Source organism: Panulirus ornatus, chromosome 10 (genome assembly GCF_036320965.1).
Source record: "Panulirus ornatus isolate Po-2019 chromosome 10, ASM3632096v1, whole genome shotgun sequence".
Taxonomy (NCBI): Eukaryota; Metazoa; Arthropoda; class Malacostraca; order Decapoda; family Palinuridae; genus Panulirus; species Panulirus ornatus.
Genome location: NC_092233.1, coordinates 63609717 through 63633729, shown reverse-complemented (window position 1 = coordinate 63633729; position 24013 = coordinate 63609717). Strand labels below are relative to the sequence as shown.

At 47.8% G+C, this 24013-nt stretch overlaps 1 protein-coding gene across 3 annotated transcripts in view; it reads right to left on the bottom strand.

Annotated features, from left to right (window-relative positions):
* Positions 1 to 24013, bottom strand: part of LOC139751037 (protein SSUH2 homolog) — a 524722-nt gene that overhangs the window by 51175 nt on the left and 449534 nt on the right. For 2 of the 3 annotated variants that reach the window (XM_071666156.1, XM_071666157.1), the window contains one exon: positions 1413 to 1615. In XM_071666156.1, the coding sequence (XP_071522257.1) occupies positions 1413 to 1615 (203 nt within the window). Of the gene's footprint in view, positions 1 to 1412; positions 1616 to 2702; positions 3821 to 24013 lie in introns of those variants that run through there. The other variant, XM_071666155.1, reaches the window with a different exon arrangement.

Sequence of the window (24013 nt, the reverse complement as noted above, 5' to 3'; positions counted from 1 at the left end):
CACATCCCCTCCTCCTCCTCCTACTGCTACTATTAGTTCTCTTTCTCACAATGAACACATATCATCTCTCACTTCGGACCTATGCAGCATCTCAGATTGGGGAAGTAGCTACCTTGTCGTAATAACAGTGCTACAACGTAATTTCTTCCTGTATCTTCCTCCTAGAATCATTCATTTCCCTCAGCTCAATTTCATAACAACACAATTCAACACATAAACATGATGGCCATAACCATATCTTGCCTCTCTCTCTCTCTCTCTCTCTCTCCTCAAAACCCAGCATGATCAGCACGGCAAAATCTGCTTCTCAGAACGTAATCATTTTCCTTGTGAGCACAGGTGTTGCATACCTAGAGAGGTTTTATCTTGCCGAGCATGAAGCACTGGTCTCACACTTAGAGTAGCTCATCCTCCAGCTGTCTATTAACCACACTGGAATCATAAACCTTCCCTCTCATTAATTCTCCTGGCATCACCTCTCTTCAACCTTCTCATTCCTGCCGTCATGTTGCTACTCTCTCTCTCTCTCTCTCTCTCTCTCTCTCTCTCTCTCTCTCTCTCTCTCTCTCTCTCTCTCTCCTCTCTCTCTTCTCTCTCTCTCTCTCTATTTTCTATAGTTCTCATGTGTTGCCTGCACATATCCCCACCCCTGAGACATGGACGCGAGGCACGCGTCTGGTCTCTGTTTCCTACAGTTTTTATGTGGAGATCGGTCACTCGAGGACACACCGTTATGAGACCTGTCAAACGGCTAAATTTTGGAATTCTCTTCCTCCTTTTGTCTTTCCTTCTTCGTATAACCTTCCCAACTTTAAGAGACATGCGTACAGACCCAGGCAGGTCATGGGAACAGGTACTGACCCAGGCAGGTCATGGCAACAGGTATTGACCCAGGCAGGTCATGGCAACAGGTACTGACCCAGGCAGGTCATGCCAACAGGTATTGACCCAGGCAGGTCATGGCAACAGGTATTGACCCAGGCAGGTCATGCCAACAGGTATTGACCTAGGCAGGTCATGGCAACAGGTACTGACCCAGGCAGGTCATGGCAACAGGTATTGACCCAGGCAGGTCATGGCAACAGGTATTGACCCAGGCAGGTCATGCCAACAGGTATTGACCCAGGCAGGTCATGGCAACAGGTATTGACCCAGGCAGGTCATGGCAACAGGTATTGACCCAGGCAGGTCATGCCAACAGGTATTGACCCAGGCAGGTCATGCCAACAGGTATTGACCCAGGCAGGTCATGCCAACAGGTATTGACCTAGGCAGGTCATGGCAACAGGTATTGACCCAAGCAGGTCATGCCAACAGGTATTGACCCAGGCAGGTCATGACAACAGGTATTGACCCAGGCAGGTCATGCTAACAGGTATTGACCCAGGCAGGTCATGACAACAGGTACTCACGTGGAAAGCGGAATCATAGTTAATCTTAACTATGGCCATCTTTTTGGCGGCCCCAGAGCCCCAGCAGCAGCGATCAGCCACATGGGCCAGCAGTGCGGCCCGGGCCTGGTGGTCCGTGATCTGCGGTCCGGGGGGAAGCGGACCGCGGGTCTCCGTCCGGTCTCGGTCCTCTTCCACGCCCCCATCCGGCGGTGGCACGGACACTGTGGGAGAGAGGGGGAAATCCTTGAGCACAGGTGTGGGAGTGAGGCGTGACTGTGTGGGAGTGAGGCGTGACTGTGTGGGAGTGAGGCGTGACTGTGTGGGAGTAAGGCGTGACTGGGGGAGTGAGGCGTGACTGTGTGGGAGTGAGGCGTGACTGTGGGGAAGTGAGGCGTGACTGTGTGGGAGTGAGGCGTGACTGCGTGGGAGTGAGGCGTGACTGTGTGGGAGTGAGGCGTGACTGTGGGGGAGTGAGGCGTGACTGTGGGGGAGTGAGGCGTGACTGTGTGGGAGTGAGGCGTGACTGGGGGAGTGAGTCGTGACTGTGGGGGAGTGAGGCGTGACTGTGGGGGAGTGAGTCGTGACTGTGGGGGAGTGAGGCGTGAGTGTGGGGGAGTGAGGCGTGACTGTGGTGGTGTAAAGCGTGACTATGTGGGTGTAAAGCGTGACTGTGTGGGAGTTAGCTGGGACTGTGGAAGTGATGCGTGACTGAAAACCTAAGACATTAGTGTGGGATAGAGGGGGTCCCACTATGAGGGGGCGGGGGGAGGTGCACGGGATAGAGGGAGGAGGGAAGGGATGTGTGTGTTAGTGTTATCCTGTTGGGAGGGGAGGACGGAGGGGGGGAGATAGCTTACGCATGTTGGGGGAGAATGGTGTTACTGTAAGTGAAAACAGTATACGTACCAGTCTACATTGTCGTGAACACAGTATACATACCAGTCTACACTGTCCTGAACACAGTATACATACCAGTCTACACTGTCCTGAACACAGTATACATACTAGTCTACACTGTCCTGAACACAGTATACATACCAGTCTACACTGTCCTGAACACAGTATACATACCAGTCTGCACTGACGGGCTGGACCAACGCCGATACACTGGGGCGGGTGTGGTTGTGGTCCAGCCCTGGGGGGATAGAGGGGGGCTGGTGAAGGGGGGAAGGGTCGTGGGGGAAGGGTATGGAGTGAAGCGGGAAGGATACTGGTGAAGGGGGAAGGGTATGGGGTGATGGGGGAAGGGTAGGGGGTGGGGAGTGTGAGGACGGGCTCCTCGCCTCCCCCTCCCCGCGCGACACTCACTGTTGACATCGTAGACATCGTTCTCACACACAGGGTAGTTCTTGAGGTGAAGTGACGAAGCCACGAGGTCAAGGTCACACAGCAGGTGCTGGAAGGTGGGCAGGTAAGGGTCCAGGACGGATGGCCGCGTCCTGGGCGAGCGGTTGGCCTCCTGCTCCAGGAAGTCCTTCTCGCGTCGGTTGCACCGCTGGACGCGCGAGGTGCCCCTCATCCCGCGCCAGTTGATGATCGTGCCCGACCCGTCCTGCACCGCCGACAGCCCCAGGGTCGGGTAGTTCTCGATCAGCTCGAAGGTGAACTCTCCTCCCGCCTCCGCCATGAGCGGTCCAGCGATGCGGCCACCGCGCTGATCCAATAGGATGGCGCGGCGCGGCGGTGGCGGCGGCCGACCGTTGTTGGAGGTGCTACAGGCGGCCGTCGTGCTCGTGGTCGTGGCCACGTGGACGCGCACCACTTCCTCCTGATGTAACACCCGCCCATTCATGGCCGCCCCCCGCCCCTGGGCCGCCCAGCCGGCGTGGGCGAGCAGGTCCGGGGCCCCTGGGGGCGGCCGGGGGGTGTCCCTTGGGCCCGTGCCTAGGAGCCCTCGCACCCACGCGTCCTCTAGCGACACGCAATTTCAGTTCATGTCCAGGACGCAGTAGTCACCGCGGCGGCAGCCACGGCGCCCGGCAGGGTCTGGGGGCCAGGCGGTAGGAGGGCGACATGCCGCTAGTGTGGCCTCACCATGACACGCGCCCGCCGCAGGTTCAGCCGGTGGCCCGGCCGCTCACCAGGAGAGTGCCGGCCTCCCTCACCATCACCCGGGGTCACCAGTCACAACCGACCTGTGTCCTCTCACGCCCGAGCTCGGCCGTTGCCACTCCCCCACGGTGGGTGTGCGTCCCCCAGCACGCGTCCGACCGCTGCCCTCCACTGCCCGCCCGTCGCCGCCGCCACTCTCGACCCTCTCTCCTCGCCTTACCCACCTCCAGGCTCCTCATTCACGCCATGGCTCGCCCATCAGTCAGGTAGGAGGCAGGGGTGGGGTCGCCTAGCCTCAGGTGAGGGCATAGGGGGTGGGTGCGGGTTGTCTGCTGGGGTGGGTCTGGGGGTGATCACGGGTGCCCCGGGGGGCGCGTCAGCTGTGCCACGGGAAAAGCTAAACATCAATGCCATAAAAGAAACACAGGAACACGGAACTCAGTTCTACAGGAACACGGAACACTGTACAAAAGCTCTCTTCAGACCTTCCAGAATGTAACAAGACGTCATCAACGTGACCTAATCCTAAATCTAAAACCTGGTGACCTTCGCTGTAACGAACTTGACCTGACCTAAGACGACCCTACCTTGTGATACTCAGCCATAATGTGACCCATGACGCGTTATGTGCTGGCTGGCCTCCATTGTGCCGTCTGTCTTATGGTGCTTGACCGGAACTGTGACGCATGCCCGGGTCATCGACGTGTGAGCCGACCAATGGCATGTGAGCCGACCAATGACGTGCGAGCCGACCAATGGCATGCGAGCCGACCAATGACGTGTGAGCCGACCAATGACGTGTGAGCCGACCAATGGCATGTGAGCCGACCAATGACATGTGAGCCGACCAATGACGTGTGAGCCGACCAATGACGTGTGAGCCGACCAATGACATGTGAGCCGACCAATGACGTGTGAGCCGACCAATGGCATGTGAGCCGACCAATGACGTGTGAGCCGACCAATGACGTGTGAGCCGACCAATGGCATGTGAGCCGACCAATGACGTGTGAGCCGACCAATGCCGTGTGAGCCGACCAATGACGTGTGAGCCGACCAATGACGTGTGAGCCGACCAATGACGTACGAGCCGATTCCCGGGTACATAAGCCACGACGGATGACAAGGTCGTTGTGTGGGTGATGCACTCTCTAAATTGTGACCTGATTAATGGGATGATGGTTCAACCTCGTGAGTCATGATCCAACTTAACGACCTCGTTAGGCATGATCCAACTTAACGACCTCGTTAGGCATGATCCAACTTAACGACCTCATTAGTCATGATCTAACTTAACGACCTCGCCAGGCATGATCCAAATCAACGACTTCGAAAATAATATCTAACTTAACAGGCCAAGGCTTGACCGTCGTGCGGGTCACAAGTGACTTCATCTCAACAAACATGTGTTCAACAAACTTTCCAACGGTAGATCACAATCCAGTCATGTCATTATGTATGAAAACTTAATGTCACATTTATATAACCAGAATGATGTTCCCATCACGATGATGCCACCCCATCACGGTGATGCCACCCCATCACGATGATGCCACCCCATCACGGTGATGCCACCCCATCACGATGATGCCACCCCATCACGATGATGCCACCCCATCACGGTGATGCCACCCCATCACGATGATGCCACCCCATCACGATGATGCCACCCCATCACGATGATGCCACCCCATCACGGTGATGCCACCCCATCACGATGATGCCACCCCATCACGGTGATGCCACCCCATCACGGTGATGCCACCCCATCACGGTGATGCCACCCCATCACGGTGATGCCACCCCATCACGATGATGCCACCCCATCACGGTGATGCCACCCCATCACGGTGATGCCACCCCATCACGGTGATGCCACCCCATCACGGTGATGCCACCCCATCACGATGATGCCACCCCATCACGGAGATGCCACCCCATCACGATGATGCCACCCCATCACGATGATGCCACCCCATCACGATGATGCCACCCCATCACGGTGATGCCACCCCATCACGGTGATGCCACCCCATCACGGTGATGCCACCCCATCACGGTGATGCCACCCATCACGGTGATGCCACCCCATCACGGTGATGCCACCCCATCACGGTGATGCCACCCCATCACGGTGATGCCACCCCATCACGATGATGCCACCCCATCACGGAGATGCCACCCCATCACGATGATGCCACCCCATCACGATGATGCCACCCCATCACGATGATGCCTCCCCATCACGGTGATGCCACCCCATCACGGTGATGCCACCCCATCACGATGATGCCACCCCATCACGGAGATGCCACCCCATCACGGAGATGCCACCCCATCACGATGATGCCACCCCATCACGGTGATGCCACCCCATCACGGTGATGCCACCCCATCACGGTGATGCCACCCCATCACGGAGATGCCACCCCATCACGATGATGCCACCCCATCACGATGATGGTATACTGGTCCAGTACGCTGGCACACCAGACAAACATGTCGTCACGAAGAAGAGAGGAAAAAGTCTGTAATTTCATTTCTGCCTGCAGGTTAGGTGGTGGTGGGGGAAGGGGGAGGGGAATGAAGGGCCTCCTTCCATCTACCCCAACGCACACCCTACGTCTTCGTCAGCCCAACCTCTGGGGGAAGCCCCCCCAAAACACACACACACACACACACACGGCCAAGTTTCAATCACCAGGTCTCTCGTCTTCCATAACACCTCCACACTTTTCCTCTTCCTGCCCTGGACACAGACACACACTGATGGTGTTTTTCCCCCTGCTTCACCCCTCCATAACCTCTCCCCCCCAGTCCAATGTGTATACAGATACAGCCAAAATGTAAACACTTCCTCAGGATGGGGTCAAGATAATGTCAACGTAAATTAGTCCTCTGTAGACTAAGAGGACTTGAGAGGATAAGCCCTGATGAGACTCAAGTGGAACTTGAAGAAGAAGCACTTCTTTGGCCCAGAGAGTCGTGCACGCGAACAACAAGGTAAGTGGAGGTGGTGTAAGCCACATATGGCTCTGGTGACGTCTGTGAGGTAATGAGGTGGTAAGGTCCCCTTCCATTCGCATAGAGCGTAGGCCGAGGGCAAACCCAATCGACTTCTTGGTGAAAATAACGAAGGGCCAACCCAGAGAGTAGACAGGATGAGACGAGGGTAAGTGACGACTGTACCTCACATCTACACTGAGGGTTATGAGAACCCTGGGAGACTTGAGGTCTTAGAATCCATCTGGGAGAAATGGGTGCACCAGAAGGTCGCCGAGCTTACTTAGGTCACAGGATTTACTCTTCACGCGCTGCACTGCTGACCCACAACGTCACACAGACTCACAGCCGCTGAGTGAAAAGTGGTGCTTTAGGGCAGAGGGTCACCCCGAAACTGCATAAAGTACAGAGATGACAACTGTGGGGCCTTGACGTTGACCACCTACTCAAGGGAAACATCATGGGAGGCTCAGCTTCAAAATTCTTGATGTACAACAAAGATTTGCCACATTCTGTTAACTCTGCAAGTAGGGCGAGGGAGAGGTATGGACTCATAGGAAAAGTATAGCAAAATACTGGACGGGGGAAACACATAATGAATTATTTAACGGCAGATAAAGAAAACGCGAGAGTCAGTCTGCACTTGGCAGATGCCAGATGGCCGGGGAAAAATGATCACATCAGGACAATAAGAGAGGACCAGGTGAGGTATGGATGAGGACACGATCGCTAAGACCACGCAACGCTTCTCTGATGATGATGATGAGAGAGAGAGAGAGAGAGAGAGAGAGAGAGAGAGAGAGAGAAATATCAAATAGGTAATAGAATAGACGGTGGCGTTTTGTGCACTTGGGTCAGCCGCCACCTCCGTCGTGCTCACCACTACACCTGAACTTAACTACACTCTGATTTCAGTCGAGCAAAGGTGATTATGGGTGGGATTCAGGGCCGGCAGACTGCGATAGTGTTGAGCGAGGAGGGATGAGGGCTACCAGGGAGTAGGATCAGGGTCAGACAAAGTCACATATTTCCCCCCTCCGTTAAGGGTCCATGTTCGAACACTTCTGTACAACTATAGTGGATGGCATTTTCTACATCTGTGCGCACGAAAAACATAATATAAAGATTTTTTTTTTTAACCTATGTGACAGGTTTCTTTGTGCGAGAGCCAAGGGGGGGGGGGGGTCACATAGTCACGTGATGTACACATGCGTCAAGGTCACAGTCACGTGACACAACTATGCGTCAGGGGTTCACCGAGTCACGTGATGCAATCATGCTTCAGGGGTAACTGAGTCACATGACGCACACACGGGTCAGGGGCACCGCGTTACGTGACGCACACACGGGTCAGGGGCACCGCGTTACGTGACGCACACACGGGTCAGGGGCAACGCGTAATGTGACGCACAAACATGTCAAATTACATCATACAGAAAAAACAGTGATTTTTACCTCCAGATTATCTTGATAACTGCCTTGTTATGTTATCTTGTAATCTACGGTACAACACCGGGACATGTGAAACGTCTGGGGTATGAAAAGGTCTGTGGGGCCTGGATGGGGAAAGGGAGCTGAGGTTTCGGTGGATTACACATGACAGCGAGAGACTGAGTGTGAACCAATGTGGCCTTTGTTGTCTGTTTTCTTGGCTCTACCTCGCTGAAGCCTGGGTACCGATGCTGTTTCCTGTAGCGCGGGGTAGCGCCAGTAATGGATAAAGGCAAACAAGTATGAATATGTACATGTGTACATATGTATATCTGTGTATGAGTACGTATATGTATATATGTTGATATGTATATGTATGTACATGTGCGTGTACGGGGGCGTTTATGTACATTTATGTGCATACGAGTGGATGGGTCGTTCTTCGTTTGTTTCTAGCGCTACCTTGCTGACGCGGGAAATTGCGATCAAGTATGATAAATAAACAGATAAATAAATAAATATATATATATATATATATATATATATATATATATATATATATATATATATATATATATATATATTTATACTATTCGCCATTTCCCGCGATAGCGAGGTAGCGATATATATATATATATATATATATATATATATATATATATATATATATATATATATATATATATATATATATTTTTTTTTTTTTTTTATACATATTTGCCATTTCCATCGTAAGCGAAGTAGCGTTAAGAAAAGAAGACTGAGCTTAAGAAGGAAAATCCTCACTTGGCCCCCTTCTCTGTTCCTTCTTTTAGAAAAGTAAAAACTGGAGGGGAGGATTTCCAGCCCCTCGCTCCTTCCCCTTTTAGTCGCCGTTTACGACACGCAGAAAATACGGAGGATATATATATATATATATATATATATATATATATATATATATATATATATATATATATATATATATGGTGCATTTATGGATCTCGAAAAAGCATATGATAGGGTCTTAAGAAAATACAGTGTGGGAGGAAAGCTTTTAGCAGAGAAGTATTTATCAAGGTGTGCGTACGAGAGGGAAGAGAGAAGAGATGAGGGGCAAGTATGCATCATATCGGGTATTAGAGGGCCTAAGAAGTGTCAGTTGTCGTTTGCTGATGATACAGCACTGGTGGCTGATAGAAGTTGGTGACAGAGTTTGGAAGAGTGTGTGAGGGAGGGATATTTAGAGTAAATATGAACTTGCCCCTCTCTGCAAGACTCTCGCATTAACCCTCCTCACCACCCCATCCAAAAACAAATTAGACTCCCGTGGAGACATCACACACCCCTGACGCAGGCCAACCTTCACTTGCAACCACTTACTCTCCTCTCTTCCCTCTCGTACACACGCCTTACAACCTTGATAAAAACTTCTCTGCTTCTACAAGCTTTCCTCCCACATTATATTTTCCTAAGACCTTCCGCAGAGCATATCTATCACTATGCTTTCTCTAGATCCATAAATGCCGCAAACAAATACACCTGATATATATGTACAATTTTGGTCTGAATACACGAAAAATTAGCTGAAATTAACTTCGAATAAAATGAAAACATTCTATACAGAAATTCAAAGTTCACTTTCCAAGTCAGCACATTACACGATGTTTGTGTTGCTGACACACCAGCTGGGCGACGAAAGTACAGAAGCAAGTAACAGCTGACGGTAGACTATATTGGGCTAACCTTCTCAATCAGTTCACAGCGACCTTTACATAAGTCATGGTCACTCTGAAGTGGTCAGTGAGTCACGACAGGACCCATATAAACACATGATCAGCATGTGAACAGTTTACCATCAAGAAGGAAGGGTTGGCAGTAATTAAACGTGCTGGAAGAAGGGCGAAAACGATGAAGAAAATATTCACAGAAAACTGGAATATGTAAACATTCTCCCTCACCCGAAGCCGAACCGATGATTAGGCTATGTTGATGATAGGAGGCCAGGGTGGTGGACCACGGCCAGGCTGGAGATGGGCCATGAGAGGGAATCAGGGCCAGCAGAACCTGGTGATGGTATATAGGAAGGGATTAAGGTCAGCAGACCCGTTTAGGAATGAAGAGCTAATGGACGTATAGACTCGTGTGGCAGAATGTGTTTGCGATGAACAAGGAGGTAATAAGTAAAGAGAAGCGGTCAAACAAGCAGAACAACTCAAATGATAATGAGGGAAGAGATAACAGGGATGACAGTGTGGATAAAACAGGAAAAAACTGGTGGACGGGGTAGTGGCAGTGACAGGTGAGAGGACGACCAATTGGATTCTGGATTATGAAAGGAAAAAATAAAGACAGGCGAAGTGAGGCGGGACGGGGCGCTGACAGTGTACAGGAAGGATGGGACAGGCACTGGCTGTCTACAGAAAGGATTCGACAGTGATATTTCCGGACAGAACCAGAAATCTGGTAAAGGAAACAAGAAAAAAAAAAAAAAAGGATGAAACTGGATATCTGTAAGACTAGGATGACTCAAAGAGACGAGAAAATGTGATACTAACCCCAAGACAAAACGTCGGGTGTGGGATGATAATATCTGTGGTTGGGATGGGCAATCGTGGTCGAGGGTGAGGATTAGTGTTATGGTAGGGTACAAGCCTAAAATCATAAAGCTCCACAATAACCACGTACATAACAGTGTTCCTAAGTGGCGCCCTCCGCCTACCCTTTTCCTCTTGTTGGTCATGCTTGTGCGTCAGTTTCTGGTCTCGTCTGACTTAAAGTCAACACAAGGCGTCATCGTCAAGTCTGAATCTCATTTGCTTGTAAATCATCACCTGTCGTCGTCAACACTGAGTCAGGTCTGGTCCTCATCTGGCTCCAAGTTATCACGAAAAGTCATCAACGTCAAGTCTACCCTCATCTGAGTCTTAAGTCATCAACCCAGAGTCAGGTCTGGACCTCATCTGGCTCCAAGTCATCACAAAAAGTCATCAACGTCGAGTCGGCTCCAGACCCCAAGCGAGTCATCACGTTCCACCAGGTTCAAGAATCCAGTTTTCCCTCACACATTATGATGAAAGTCTTGGAAACGTGTTATTCCCGAGGGTAATTTACCATAAGCCTAACAGCAATTAACCTAGACGGGGCAGCCCAACGTAATACAAGACTCAGTGTTTACGTCTGGCGTGGCGAAGACTCCACAAAGATGTGGTTGGTAAGGCTCTTACGTAACGCTCCCCCCCCCTCCCCCCGACACAGGATAAAAGAACACATGGTAACGCTCGTCATTGTCACATTATGTCCCTATGGTCCGGGGTCTTGGATATGGTCGTTATGGCCCCAACGTTGGGTTAAGATTGGCTGTGTTCCAGATGGTGGATGATGGTTGGCATCAAGCTACAGACGCCATAACATACAGCCAGGAACAGATATTCCCACACCACAGACCTCTCTCTCCTCGGCCAATATGCCGGCAGCCCTCGTAGTTATTTCGTCAGGTAAGTCTCTGTTATCCGGAAACGTATCCTATTATCCGCAAAACTCCTATTACGTGAAGATATCCTGTCGTATAAGAATGTATCATAATGGGTTGGGCTTAGCGTGAGATCACTCCTCACCACCAACACAGTCCCTGCTCTCACACTACCACATTCCTACCCTCCGCCAACAATCAAAACCCCAACATGGCCACCGCTCTGGCCACACTACCAGATGATCTTGGATTTGCGATTCATTATACCTCAGAAAATGTGTGTACAGCATAGTTGTTAGCAGTGATTAACGATCATGCCTGAGAATGATTGGACGTAACAAGTGGTGTGCCAAAGGGATGAGTTTTGGGACTTTCCTTCTCATACACATCTGTGACATCAATCATGGGTTGTGCTGCAAGATACTAAGCTGGGAAACAGAGGAAACACGAACTGAGCGTCTCCAGCAGTAAGTTGACATAATCACATTGACAAACAGACTCAAAGATGGCAACTGAGGGATCGATAAGACAGAGATGTAATGTATACCGACCATCTAGAGCTTAGAAACCATCGCGTGGAAGACGTAAATATACAAAAAAGAACAAAATTTTAAAGTTTCTTCGGTAAGGCGTCTGAATGCGAGTCGAAGAAACTAATTCTCACTCCTTCCAATTCACTGGTTCTTCCCATCTCTGAATAGTGAGTATGTTTTAGGTCAACTGTCTATGAAAGGAAGATAATTAGAACAAATAGTGTACAACTGTGAGCTACCAAAATGATACCCGAAGGAACAAACTTTACGAGAATTGGCTGACGGCCAAAATATATTTAGCTTAGAAAAGAGATTGTCAGGAAGTGATATAATCCAGGTATTCAGTCACAAGAAAAGCTGCGTTCTGAATGCACCCAAGTCCTTTTTGCTTGAACGGGATTCTCACCATCATGAGAGATCTACCAAGTAAGAGTGGTTGAAAGAAACACCGTAGATACGTGTCAAAACAGATCTAACAAATGCTTAAAGTCTACAATGGACATTACTTGTCACTGCCCAGATGTGAAGTTTCCAGGTATCTTATTTTCTAGTCATATATCTGCCTCCTCCCACCCCCCTCTTTTCTTTTTTTTTCTTTTTTACCCTTTGGCCTGTTTCTATTCACCTTCTATGGTATGTGTACCTATATGGGAACTTTCCATTAGATGCCGTGTTTACGGAGGGGCAGTCTTCCTATGCCGTCAGTACTTACAGCAGGAACACGAGCCAATCCATTTTATCTCACAAATGTGGTTGCCATCTCTTTGGTTACTAACAGACGGGGCCTTAAACCATTATTATCATGTTGAACTGTACGTGTTTACACAGCGAGTAACCATTATGAAGGGGTAAGGTTTGTGTGTGTCTCGAACCAAATCTGTGTTTACACTATGCAAATGACTACTTAGAAAAAGACACTTACTCCACCTTTCCTCCTGTTTACAGAGGGGTCATCCACACCATAAGGCACCCATGACACACACTGACCTAACCTGCAGGCAAGACTTTAACGGTTAGGACAGAGTTGTGGCAGTGAAGATTTTTGCCTTAACAGTCAGACGACTGTCCACACTCCCGCGTTAGCAAGGTAGCGCTAAGAACATACTAAGAAAGACCGTATGCGCTCAAATCCATTATGTCATGCGCAATGAACCGAAACCACAGCTCCTTATCCACATCCAGGCCCCACAAACCTTTCCATGGTTTCCTCCGGCTGCTTCACATGCCCTGGTTCAGTCTATTAATAGCACGTCGCTCCCTGTACACCACATCGTTTCACTTCACTCTATCCCGAGCATGCCTTTCACGCTCCTGCTTTCTTAGGCCCTGACCACTCAAAATATCTTCGCTCCATCCTTCCATCTCCAGACACACACACACACACACACACACACACACACACACACACACACACACACACACACACACATACACACACACACGCCCGCGCGCGCGCGAGGCTCATATGTTAATCAAAATACAATCCTGTGTTGATCACGAAGCTTTGTAAAAAAGAAAAAAAAGTTTATCAGTAGAAGAAAGCTGAACATCCTGAGTTAATACGAAAAAGCTGGCGGCTTACGAGAAAATCTGTCTACACAATATTCTTTTTCTCCCTCAGAAGTCTGCTTTAAAGAAACCATTATTTTATTTTAAGCTATATCTTAATATCCTTTTGAGTTCCTGTGTAAAACTTGGGGTTAACCCCGGGAAGTGGTGAGAAAGCAAACGTCGTACCAATCTTTAAGAAAGAAGAAAGAGAAATCGCACCAAACTGCAGATTGGTGGTCACTGACGGACGGTTCGTAAAGCAATAGGAAAAGGTTCAGTCAATATCAGTTTACAGAAATGCAGCCCAAATGTCTTCCTCCAGCCCACGTCTTGTGGACGGCTGAATATACATCTGGCTCCTCACCACATGAAGAGGTGAGGGCGTAGTTGTCTGTAGGTCTGTATGTACAACACCCTTATTATCCTACAATGTTCCGCGCCCATCACACACCCTGCCACCCATCACAACCCCGCCACCCATCACAACCCCGCCACAAACCACAGTCCCGTCACTCACCACAACATCAACACCTACCTCTACCGATGAAAATAATCAATACATCTCAGCCTCAGTGATTATCAGTGGCTCAGTGTCTCTCCCAGCCTGAGGTGGCTAGCTGGTGGTGCTGAGGGGGAGGGAGAGGTGGAATGGGGGAGGGATGATAAGGGAAATGGGGAGATAAAGCTAAAGGGTAGTGATGGGGAGTTAATAAAGAAAAAGAATATCATTTGAGGTGTGGCAACTGATGTGAATTGAGGAGAGCTTGGGTGGAGGGGGTGTTGGTCGGGGAGAGGAGGGAGACGATATGGATGTAGGTGGGGGGGGGGGAGGAAGACAGACACAAGGAGGCTGGGGAGTAAGACCACACGAGCAGAGATGATATCATGAAATGATAACATAATGATCTGGTGAGTCATCCTGACCCCTGCTGACCTCGTGACCTCTATCTCTCTCAACCCCCCCCCCCTTCTTCATCCCATTCCTTCCCCTCTCTAACTATAACTCTGGTCTCCAACGGCTCAAAATACTTTCGGTCTAATATATATATTTTTTTTTTTTTTTTTTTTTTTTTTATACTTTGTCGCTGTCTCCCGCGTTTGCGAGGTAGCGCAAGGAAACAGACGAAAGAAATGGCCCAACCCCCCCCCCCCATACACATGTACATACACACGTCCACACACGCAAATATACATACCTACACAGCTTTCCATGGTTTACCCCAGACGCTTCACATGCCTTGATTCAATCCACTGACAGCACGTCAACCCCTGTATACCACATCGCTCCAATTCACTCTATTCCTTGCCCTCCTTTCACCCTCCTGCATGTTCAGGCCCCGATCACACAAAATCTTTTTCACTCCATCTTTCCACCTCCAATTTGGTCTCCCTCTTCTCCTCGTTCCCTCCACCTCCGACACATATATCCTCTTGGTCAATCTTTCCTCACTCATTCTCTCCATGTGCCCAAACCATTTCAAAACACCCTCTTCTGCTCTCTCAACCACGCTCTTTTTATTTCCACACATCTCTCTTACCCTTACGTTACTTACTCGATCAAACCACCTCACACCACACATTGTCCTCAAACATCTCATTTCCAGCACATCCATCCTCCTGCGCACAACTCTATCCATAGCCCACGCCTCGCAACCATACAACATTGTTGGAACCACTATTCCTTCAAACATACCCATTTTTGCTTTCCGAGATAATGTTCTCGACTTCCACACATTTTTCAAGGCTCCCAAAATTTTCGCCCCCTCCCCCACCCTATGATCCACTTCCGCTTCCATGGTTCCATCCGCTGACAGATCCACTCCCAGATATCTAAAACACTTCACTTCCTCCAGTTTTTCTCCATTCAAACTCACCTCCCAATTGACTTGACCCTCAACCCTACTGTACCTAATAACCTTGCTCTTATTCACATTTACTCTTAACTTTCTTCTTCCACACACTTTACCAAACTCAGTCACCAGCTTCTGCAGTTTCTCACATGAATCAGCCACCAGCGCTGTATCATCAGCGAACAACAACTGACTCACTTCCCAAGCTCTCTCATCCCCAACAGACTTCATATATATATATATATATATATATATAGTACAGAGAGAGAGAGAGAGAGAGAGAGAGAGAGAGAGAGAGAGAGAGAGAGAGAGAGAGAGAGAGAGAGAGAGAGAGAGAGAGAGAGAGTCTTAAGGTGTAGGAAAAACTCTTTCTTATTTTCCTTTTTTCCACCATCGAGAGCGAGGCCGTATTTATTGTGTCGAGTCATCTCGATAAGTTCTCGCCCCATACAGGGGGAAACAATACTTCTACCACGTCTACCTCTACTTTTTATAAGTCTTCTACCTTCCCTACCTTATTTTTATCTCAAATCCCTTATTTACCTTGATTTGTCATCTTTCTGGTCTACTTTGACTGCCTCATCTACCTTGTGCACTTTGGCTATCTCGTCTACTCTAATTTGTGTACTTTGTCTACCTCATCTACCTCGTGTACTTTGAGTACCTTATCTACTTTCTGAACGTTGTCTACTCCATATACTTTGTGTACTTTGTCTACCTCATCTACCTTGTGTACTTTGTCTACCTCATCTACCTTGTGTACTTTGGCTACCAAATTTATACTGTGTAGTTTGTTTATCTCATCTACCTTGTGCACTTTGTCTACTCTATCTACCTTGTCTACCTCATTTTTGTCTGCCTCATCCATTTCACCCAATTTTGTCTACCTTGGCTACCCTGTCTACTTTTCCTTTATGTTTGTGACAGTGTTGGACTGTATGTTGGTTTGTTCGTCCAAAGATACCACAAAGAAACGTCATATTAGAAACAAAATGTTGAAGATTTACACACACACACACACACACACACACACACACACACACACACGCACACACGTATACTTTTATATAATCAGTATCTTACTGAATATTACGAGACGAGTCCAAATCAACCATACTGTTTAGGGAATGATGCGTACGTACGTACGATTGTATGTATGTATGTATAAGCACACTGTTATCTATACAGTGACGTCAGAATCTTAACTCTCTGAGTCAGATTTCAAACGAAATATTGATCTGATAACATTTTGGGAAGTGGCTGGAATGTTCCTGGGGGAGAGGGGTTGGAATGCTCTCGTGGGGGTGGGGGAGGGGCTGGAATATTCCCGAGGGGGAGCGTGAGGAAGACCTGACAGGTATACAGTGGACCTCTGTGAGTGAGGGTTGTATGTCCTGTGTTGTACCTGTAGTGTTTCTGTAACAGGTGTAGCACCAGGGCGGGTGACCGTTACCACAATCATTACGTTAGCTTAGTAAGTCTGTATAAAGACGAAGCTGATTCATTTCCTTCAAGACTGAGATGATGAAATATTCATATATTCAAACCCGTGTCGAGAGACGCCAGTCACCATGCGAGGTGAGGGGCAGCCATGAGGGTGGCTGCCTAAGATCACGGTCGTCATGACGAACATGTGGGTCATGACAGGAGCAGGAAGGAAGACTGGAACCCCTGGTCAACACGTGACTGAATGACGGCCGATAAATACCTGTGACTGACAGAAAGTTCATAAAGGCCAGTCAGTACCGCACCTTGCGGCAGACGAAGTGTTCGAGAGAGAGAGAGAGAGAGAGAGAGAGAGAGAGAGAGAGAGAGAGAGAGAGAGAGAGAGAGAGAGAGAGAGAGAGAGCCAGCCTAACATACACGCCATCTGCTCATCATCCCACAAGTTCACTGCTAGTCTTGTAGGCCCCTTAGAACAGCAGTGCTGTATCTGCCACATATTCTACCAGAAACCACTACGATCATTGTATAACTGGGGACCCAATGTAACTGAAAATAGTAAACAGCTTGTTAAGTGCTGAATAGCGACTGGTGATCGGGAATACTTGGTTAAAAAAATGAATTGATAAGAGAACGTAGGCGAGTGGGGTAGGGGGCGGACGGGCGTTATGAGATGATGTGCTAATCGTGCGAAAGAGAGACTCTTGGATGTGAATGTGCTGGAGGGGACGGCTGGCAGGAGACGTGATCATTTCATTGAGGAGGCGAGTGTTGCAGTTTGTAGAGGTACTGGGGAAAGAGCATATGGCATGGGTAAGCAGAGGGTGCCAGTCGCGGGCCTTTTGATTATACACATATATATATATATATATATATATATATATATATATATATATATATATATATATATATATATATATATATATATATATAATCAACCACAAATACCCAACACCTTCACAATGAGATAAAGGTCGTCCTGGTGCAGTCCCACCTTAACATGCTCGGCAATGAGTTCTTTGCATCAGCGCAACATCCCTCCCATCCTAACACACTCCACAACAAACCAGCAACTCCCAAGGACAGATGAAAAGCTTATCCCTGTCTCACACCTTGACTCACACATCCCTCCATCCTCTAACAAATATAACACTGACAAAGCAAATACACACCGAAATAACACGACAAGTTCTAAGCAAACGACTTCTCAATTTAGTCTTAAACTCACCCCACCAGACACACTCGTCAGAAGTTACACTCCCCAGACAAACACGAGTCACACTTGACCGCTTACGCTGCGGACGTCAACCGTCACTACAAACACAGTTTCAGCACATGTCAAGACCCTTCATGACCACGATGCAACTTCCGTAAAGAAAACACTGAGCACTTACTACTCAACTGCGTTGCACTCTCTGCACATAGCCCCACACACATCACAACACTTTACAACAGGTGGACGTGGCCGCCTTCCTGAGCGCTGAAGTAACTTCATAAAGACAGGAGGACATGTAAAGCTACATCGAAGCAGAGAAGACACATAAGTACAGATAAACTCTGGGTACACTACATGTTCGAATGCCTTAAACAATGTCATACTCTTGAATATCTTTTAGATGTTTTCATGAAACACTCCACAATACTCGTCCTATAATGACACACTCCACAATACTCGCACTATACTGACACACTCCACAATACTCGTCCTATAATGAAACACTCCACAACACTCGTCCTATAATGAAACACTCCACAATACTCGTCCTATAATGAAACACTCCACAATACTCGCACTATAATGACACACTCCACAATACTCGTCCTATAATGAAACACTCCACAACACTCGTCCTATAATGAAACACGCCACAATACTCGCACTATAATGACACACTCCACAATACTCGTCCTATAATGAAACACTCCACAATACTCGTCCTATAATGAAACACTCCACAATACTCGTCCTATAATGAAAACATTGTTACATTAGGTTTAATATTTTTCTTTTAAAGTCATATACTCTGGTGTCGCCCATAACATCGTCTCTCATATTCACATCCTATTAAGAGACGTCTCTATCCTATTAATTACATGCCAGATCTCTCAGAGCTTCTTACGTAAGAGAGATTTGTATAGTGTAGACGTAATACTCTAGCCTCCATCAACATGTTATTATTGTAATGTCCCAGCTGCGTAGTGTCGTTTGTATCCTCTGGGGAAGCCATGCCTTCCCTTGCGGGGGGGGGTAGCCTAATGACAAGGGGTTATGTACCGCCATACGGCGTAATACCCACCTTCAAATTTCATATCGTCCGTACGGCCAAAAGAAGAGCCCCGCGTATATGCAGGTGTACGGCGTATAGCGTCCCGGTTGTACTAAAATGAACAATACCTGCTTCAATGATATGTAAAAGTACAACGTCATATTATAACCTGTACTTAAGCCAAGCTAACAAGTAGGACTCCCCCAAGTCAGCCCGAGACCCACTAGTGGCCCACCTCTCCTGTTGCCTGATCTGGCTGACTCTAAGCGCGTTCCTGACTGGTGCTGTTTATATACACATCACATCTAAAGGACAGTTTATACGACCTGTATTTATTTTTCTCGTTTAAACTTTAAAACATCAGTCGATGTTCAGATATGTGGTCAATGTTTCTAGTGCGAGTAAAGTTACTTTGTACTGAATATCACGGTTCCGTCTTTACCTGTTACGCGCATTGCTATTTTCTTCTGTAACCCTAGTGTTAATACAGACATGGTAATCAAATACCGGGATACGATGCTTCACACTACGTATATCAGCACCTAAGAATATAGATGATACATGTAGCAGACGATCATCAACACCATCTATGAGGAGGCGTTGACACCTTCCTCCCTCTCCATCCCATATCATCTTTTCCCATCACACACCATCCCTTCCCATCACACACCATCCCTTCTCATCCCACACCATCTCTTCCCATCACACACCATCCCTCCATGATCGACTAAGAGCAGTGGAAGGGAAAGAAAAGGACCTTACCCTTCCAGCGGGTAATGAACTGCCTGTTGTTTTGAACACAGTTTTACCATAATGACACAGCTTTACCGATATCACAACATATCATCTATTACCATCACAACCTCATAACCTGGCGTTATAAGACTCTTGTGTCAAACTGGCATCTTACGACAATATACATTTACTGTATCTTGTTGTATTATTGTATTAGTATAGTGAGGGACGTAAGTCGTTAGTGGAATATATAAATCTGGAGGTTCATTGATGTCGTATGGCTTAGGTTGTACACAAGATCAAGTTACTGTGTAGTGATGATGGCAAATGATGATAATAATATTAATAATCATAATGATAATAATAAATAATAATAATGATAATAATAATAATAATAATAATAATAATAATGATGATGATGATGATGATGATGATGATGATGATGATAATAATAAGAAGGAACAGAGATTTGGGCCAGGTGAGGGTATTCCCTCAAAGGCCCAGTCCTCTGTTCTTAACGCTACCTCGCTAATGCGGGAAATGGCGAATAGTTTGAAAAAAAAAATAATAGTGATAATAATGATAATGATAATAACAATAATAATGACAATGATAATAATGATAATAATAATAATGATAATAATAAATGATAATAATAATAATAATAATAATAATAATAATATAATAATTATCAGTACTATTATTATCATAATCATTATTATACTAATTATTATCATCATTGTTACTGATTGTAATTAATTATCATTTTTACTAATCATCATTATACTACTGAGTTGCAGACAATTCCCTACCAACTTTATCAACATTTGGTTCCGATGATAACCTAGGGCCACACTGTGGGTCCTTCACTATACGGTACGTGGTAATGTTTATGTAACATGTCCACGTCAACAGCCCAGACCCAGCCCGTTTCCTGATCTGGGCCAGCTATGCCGGCCAGAGTACCACTTGTATTTACAATACAGAGACGTCGTTAGCTGGTAATTACCGTCAGGTACAATCACTCCGACTGAAAACAATCGTAAAGAAACAATGGAACGGTTTTTATAACGACGTGCGAGCGGTGTGTGTTGTGGCTGGGGGATGACTGACCTGACCTTTGGTGAGAGAGAGAGAGAGAGAGAGAGAGAGAGAGAGAGAGAGAGAGAGAGAGAGAGAGAGAGAGAGAGAGAGAGAGAGAAAGAGAGAGAGAAAGAGAGAGAGAGAGAGAGAGGACCAGATTTCACTGACCACACAGACACCCTGGACGTAGGCACACAATTGATGGCCAAACACACACACACACACACACACACACACACACACACACACACATACATACACACACCCACATACACACACCCACACACACACACCCACACAGACACAGACACACACCCACACACCTACAGGAACATTTACGAGGTTTACCACCAGCCCTGCCCTGAGTAGCCTCTCCTCCCACACACGACCACAACACCACTCAGCATGTATCTTATACCACACTCCACACGGCTGACCACACTCTACGTAATCCCGCTACCCACCCACACACACACCCACACAACCACACCCAGTGCCGTCGTCCATTGCCAAAAAACTATACACATATATTCATTTAATGGGGCCTCCTCCAGCCCTGCTCCCGTCCTCGGGCAAGACGTACGCACGGAGCAGATTTCTAAATGTGTCGTACGACGCTGTGTGTACCAGACAACTCCGTAGCCGTGGACTGAAGACCTGGTGCTGCACGTGAGAATACACGCGCTTCTACCGCGAGAAAGAACACACACACACACACACACACCTGGAGGAAGGCCCGACAAAGGCAGGTGCTGGTGACCTAATGATCAGCAGATAGTTGAATAATTGACGGTCAACTCCTGATGTAAAGGTCATTGCAGCCGACCCCCTTCCCCACCCCCACCTCCTGCCTGCCTGCCTAGCTGGCCGCATTCCTCTACACCACGAAGACTGCCTACATTCCTGCACACTACGAAGACTGGCTACAGTCCTGTACACTACGAGGACCAGCTACATTCCTGTACACTACGAGGACCAGTTACAGTCTTGTACACTACGAGGACCAGCTACAGTCCTGTACACTACGAGGACCAGCTACATTCCTGTACACTACGAGGACCAGCTACAGTCCTGTACACTACGAGGATCAGCTACAGTCCTGTACACTACGAGGATCAGCTACAGTCCTGTACACCCTGGCTTCATTCTTGTATATCCCGTCTACATTCCTGTTCACCATGAGGAATGGCTACATTCCTGTACACCATGAGGACTGGCTACATTCCTGTACACCACGAAGACTGGCTACACAGCTGTACACCCTGGCTACACTCTCCTCTGGAGTTGGCTACGTTCCTGTAAACCCTGGGTACTAGCTACACCCCTGCACACCCTGGGAGCTGGCTACACTTCTACGTATGTGCCCTGGGAGCTAGTTACACCGCTGTACACCCAGGGTACTAGCTACACACCGGTACACCCTGGGTACTGACACGCACACCCTAGGCGCTGTACATCCTGGGTGATGACAAGACGCAGACGTTCGCGACAGAAAAACTGCACAGGTGGCGGTACTAATGTGGAGTGGGGGGGGGGGGGGCGTGGCTGGGGCAGGGAGGGAGGCTGAGGTGTGGCAGGTGGCTGGGGTGGTGAGGGGGAGCTGCAGGTGGCTGGGGCGGTGAGGGGAAGCTGCAGGTGGCTGGGGCGGTGAGGGGAAGCTGCAGGTGGCTGGGGCAATGAGGGAAGCTTCAGGTGGCTGGGGCGGTGAGGGGAAGCTGCAGGTGGCTGGGGCGGTGAGGGGAGCTGCAGGTGGCTGGGGCGGTGAGGGGAAGCTGCAGGTGGCTGGGGCGGTGAGGGGAGCTGCAGGTGGCTGGGGCGGTGAGGGGAGCTGCAGGTGGCTGGGGCGGTGAGGGGAAGCTGCAGGTGGCTGGGGCGGTGAGGGGAAGCTGCAGGTGGCTGGGGCGGTGAGGGGAGCTGCATCATAATCATCGAGTACAGGCAAGACCTCAGCTAACCTACTGACAGGAAGAAAGCTTACAAACTTGAATCCTGTCCCTCAACGGTAGACACAAGTAGCACACAGTCTAGCATCATCAACACAGTTTTCCTCGCATGACCAGACGACACATCAGCTCCCTGCACCATCATAAGTCGTGTATGAAGACCTGTTTCACGATCGGTGGTCCCTTACCTCTGTTGACCTGACCCTTGTCTCTGGTGATCACAACTCATACTTCACCTTCCAATATGACCCTTCACATGACGAGGTGATACGCCTTATATATATATATATATATATATATATATATATATATATATATATATATATATATATATATATAAAACCTACATTCATCCGTTATGTCTGTATCGCTAAAAATGTGATTTATCACCAGATTATCTTGGCGCGCAAAAATAAGTATGTTTGAAGGAAATGTAGTCCCAGCAATGTCATATGGATGCGAGTCGTTGGTCATCATAGATGAGGATGTACGGAGGAGGTGGATGTGTTGGTAATGAAATGTTTGAGGACACTATGTGGTGTGAGGTGGTTTGATCACACTGATCCATTGCAGTATCCAGTCTGTGTTGTACCGAAATCGTAATTAAGACGCAAAAGATTTACAGAAATATTGTAAATAGACACACAATGTAGATTCTATAGCTATCTCTGACATCTATAATAAGAGTAATTGTCATCAGAAATCTGTAATGATCCACTTCATATCTTCATCAGACATGGCAGTACAATATACTGGTAGTCATATATATCGCAGGTTCAGATATGTCGCTCCTCGTCACGCCAAAATACCTGGTGCGTTACGGCAGGTCAGTGATTTCGCAGTGGTTACTTATTTCGCTTGCCACCAGGATGTGCTAATCAAGTCACGAACGGCTCCGCTGGTGTTTGGATCATTTTCTTTTTTTGTGGAACACAGACGCAAACGCACGCACACACAAGGGTCTCCGTTGTGCAATGCCCATCGTTGTGCCCCACAACTGTAATAGTCCCGCTTCGAATCCCGCACAAGAAAGCGGTCTCACGGACAACCCAACTGTTCATCCTTCCCTTTGGGGATGGTGGCTGAATGGGTGCTTGGCGAAAGATGGGATATATATATATATATATATATATATATATATATATATATATATAGGAATATCTTGATCACGCGCAAAATTGTGATCCTTTCCAACATATATATATATATATATATATATATATATATATATATATATATATATATATATATAAGGTTAAGACATGGTATACATACAA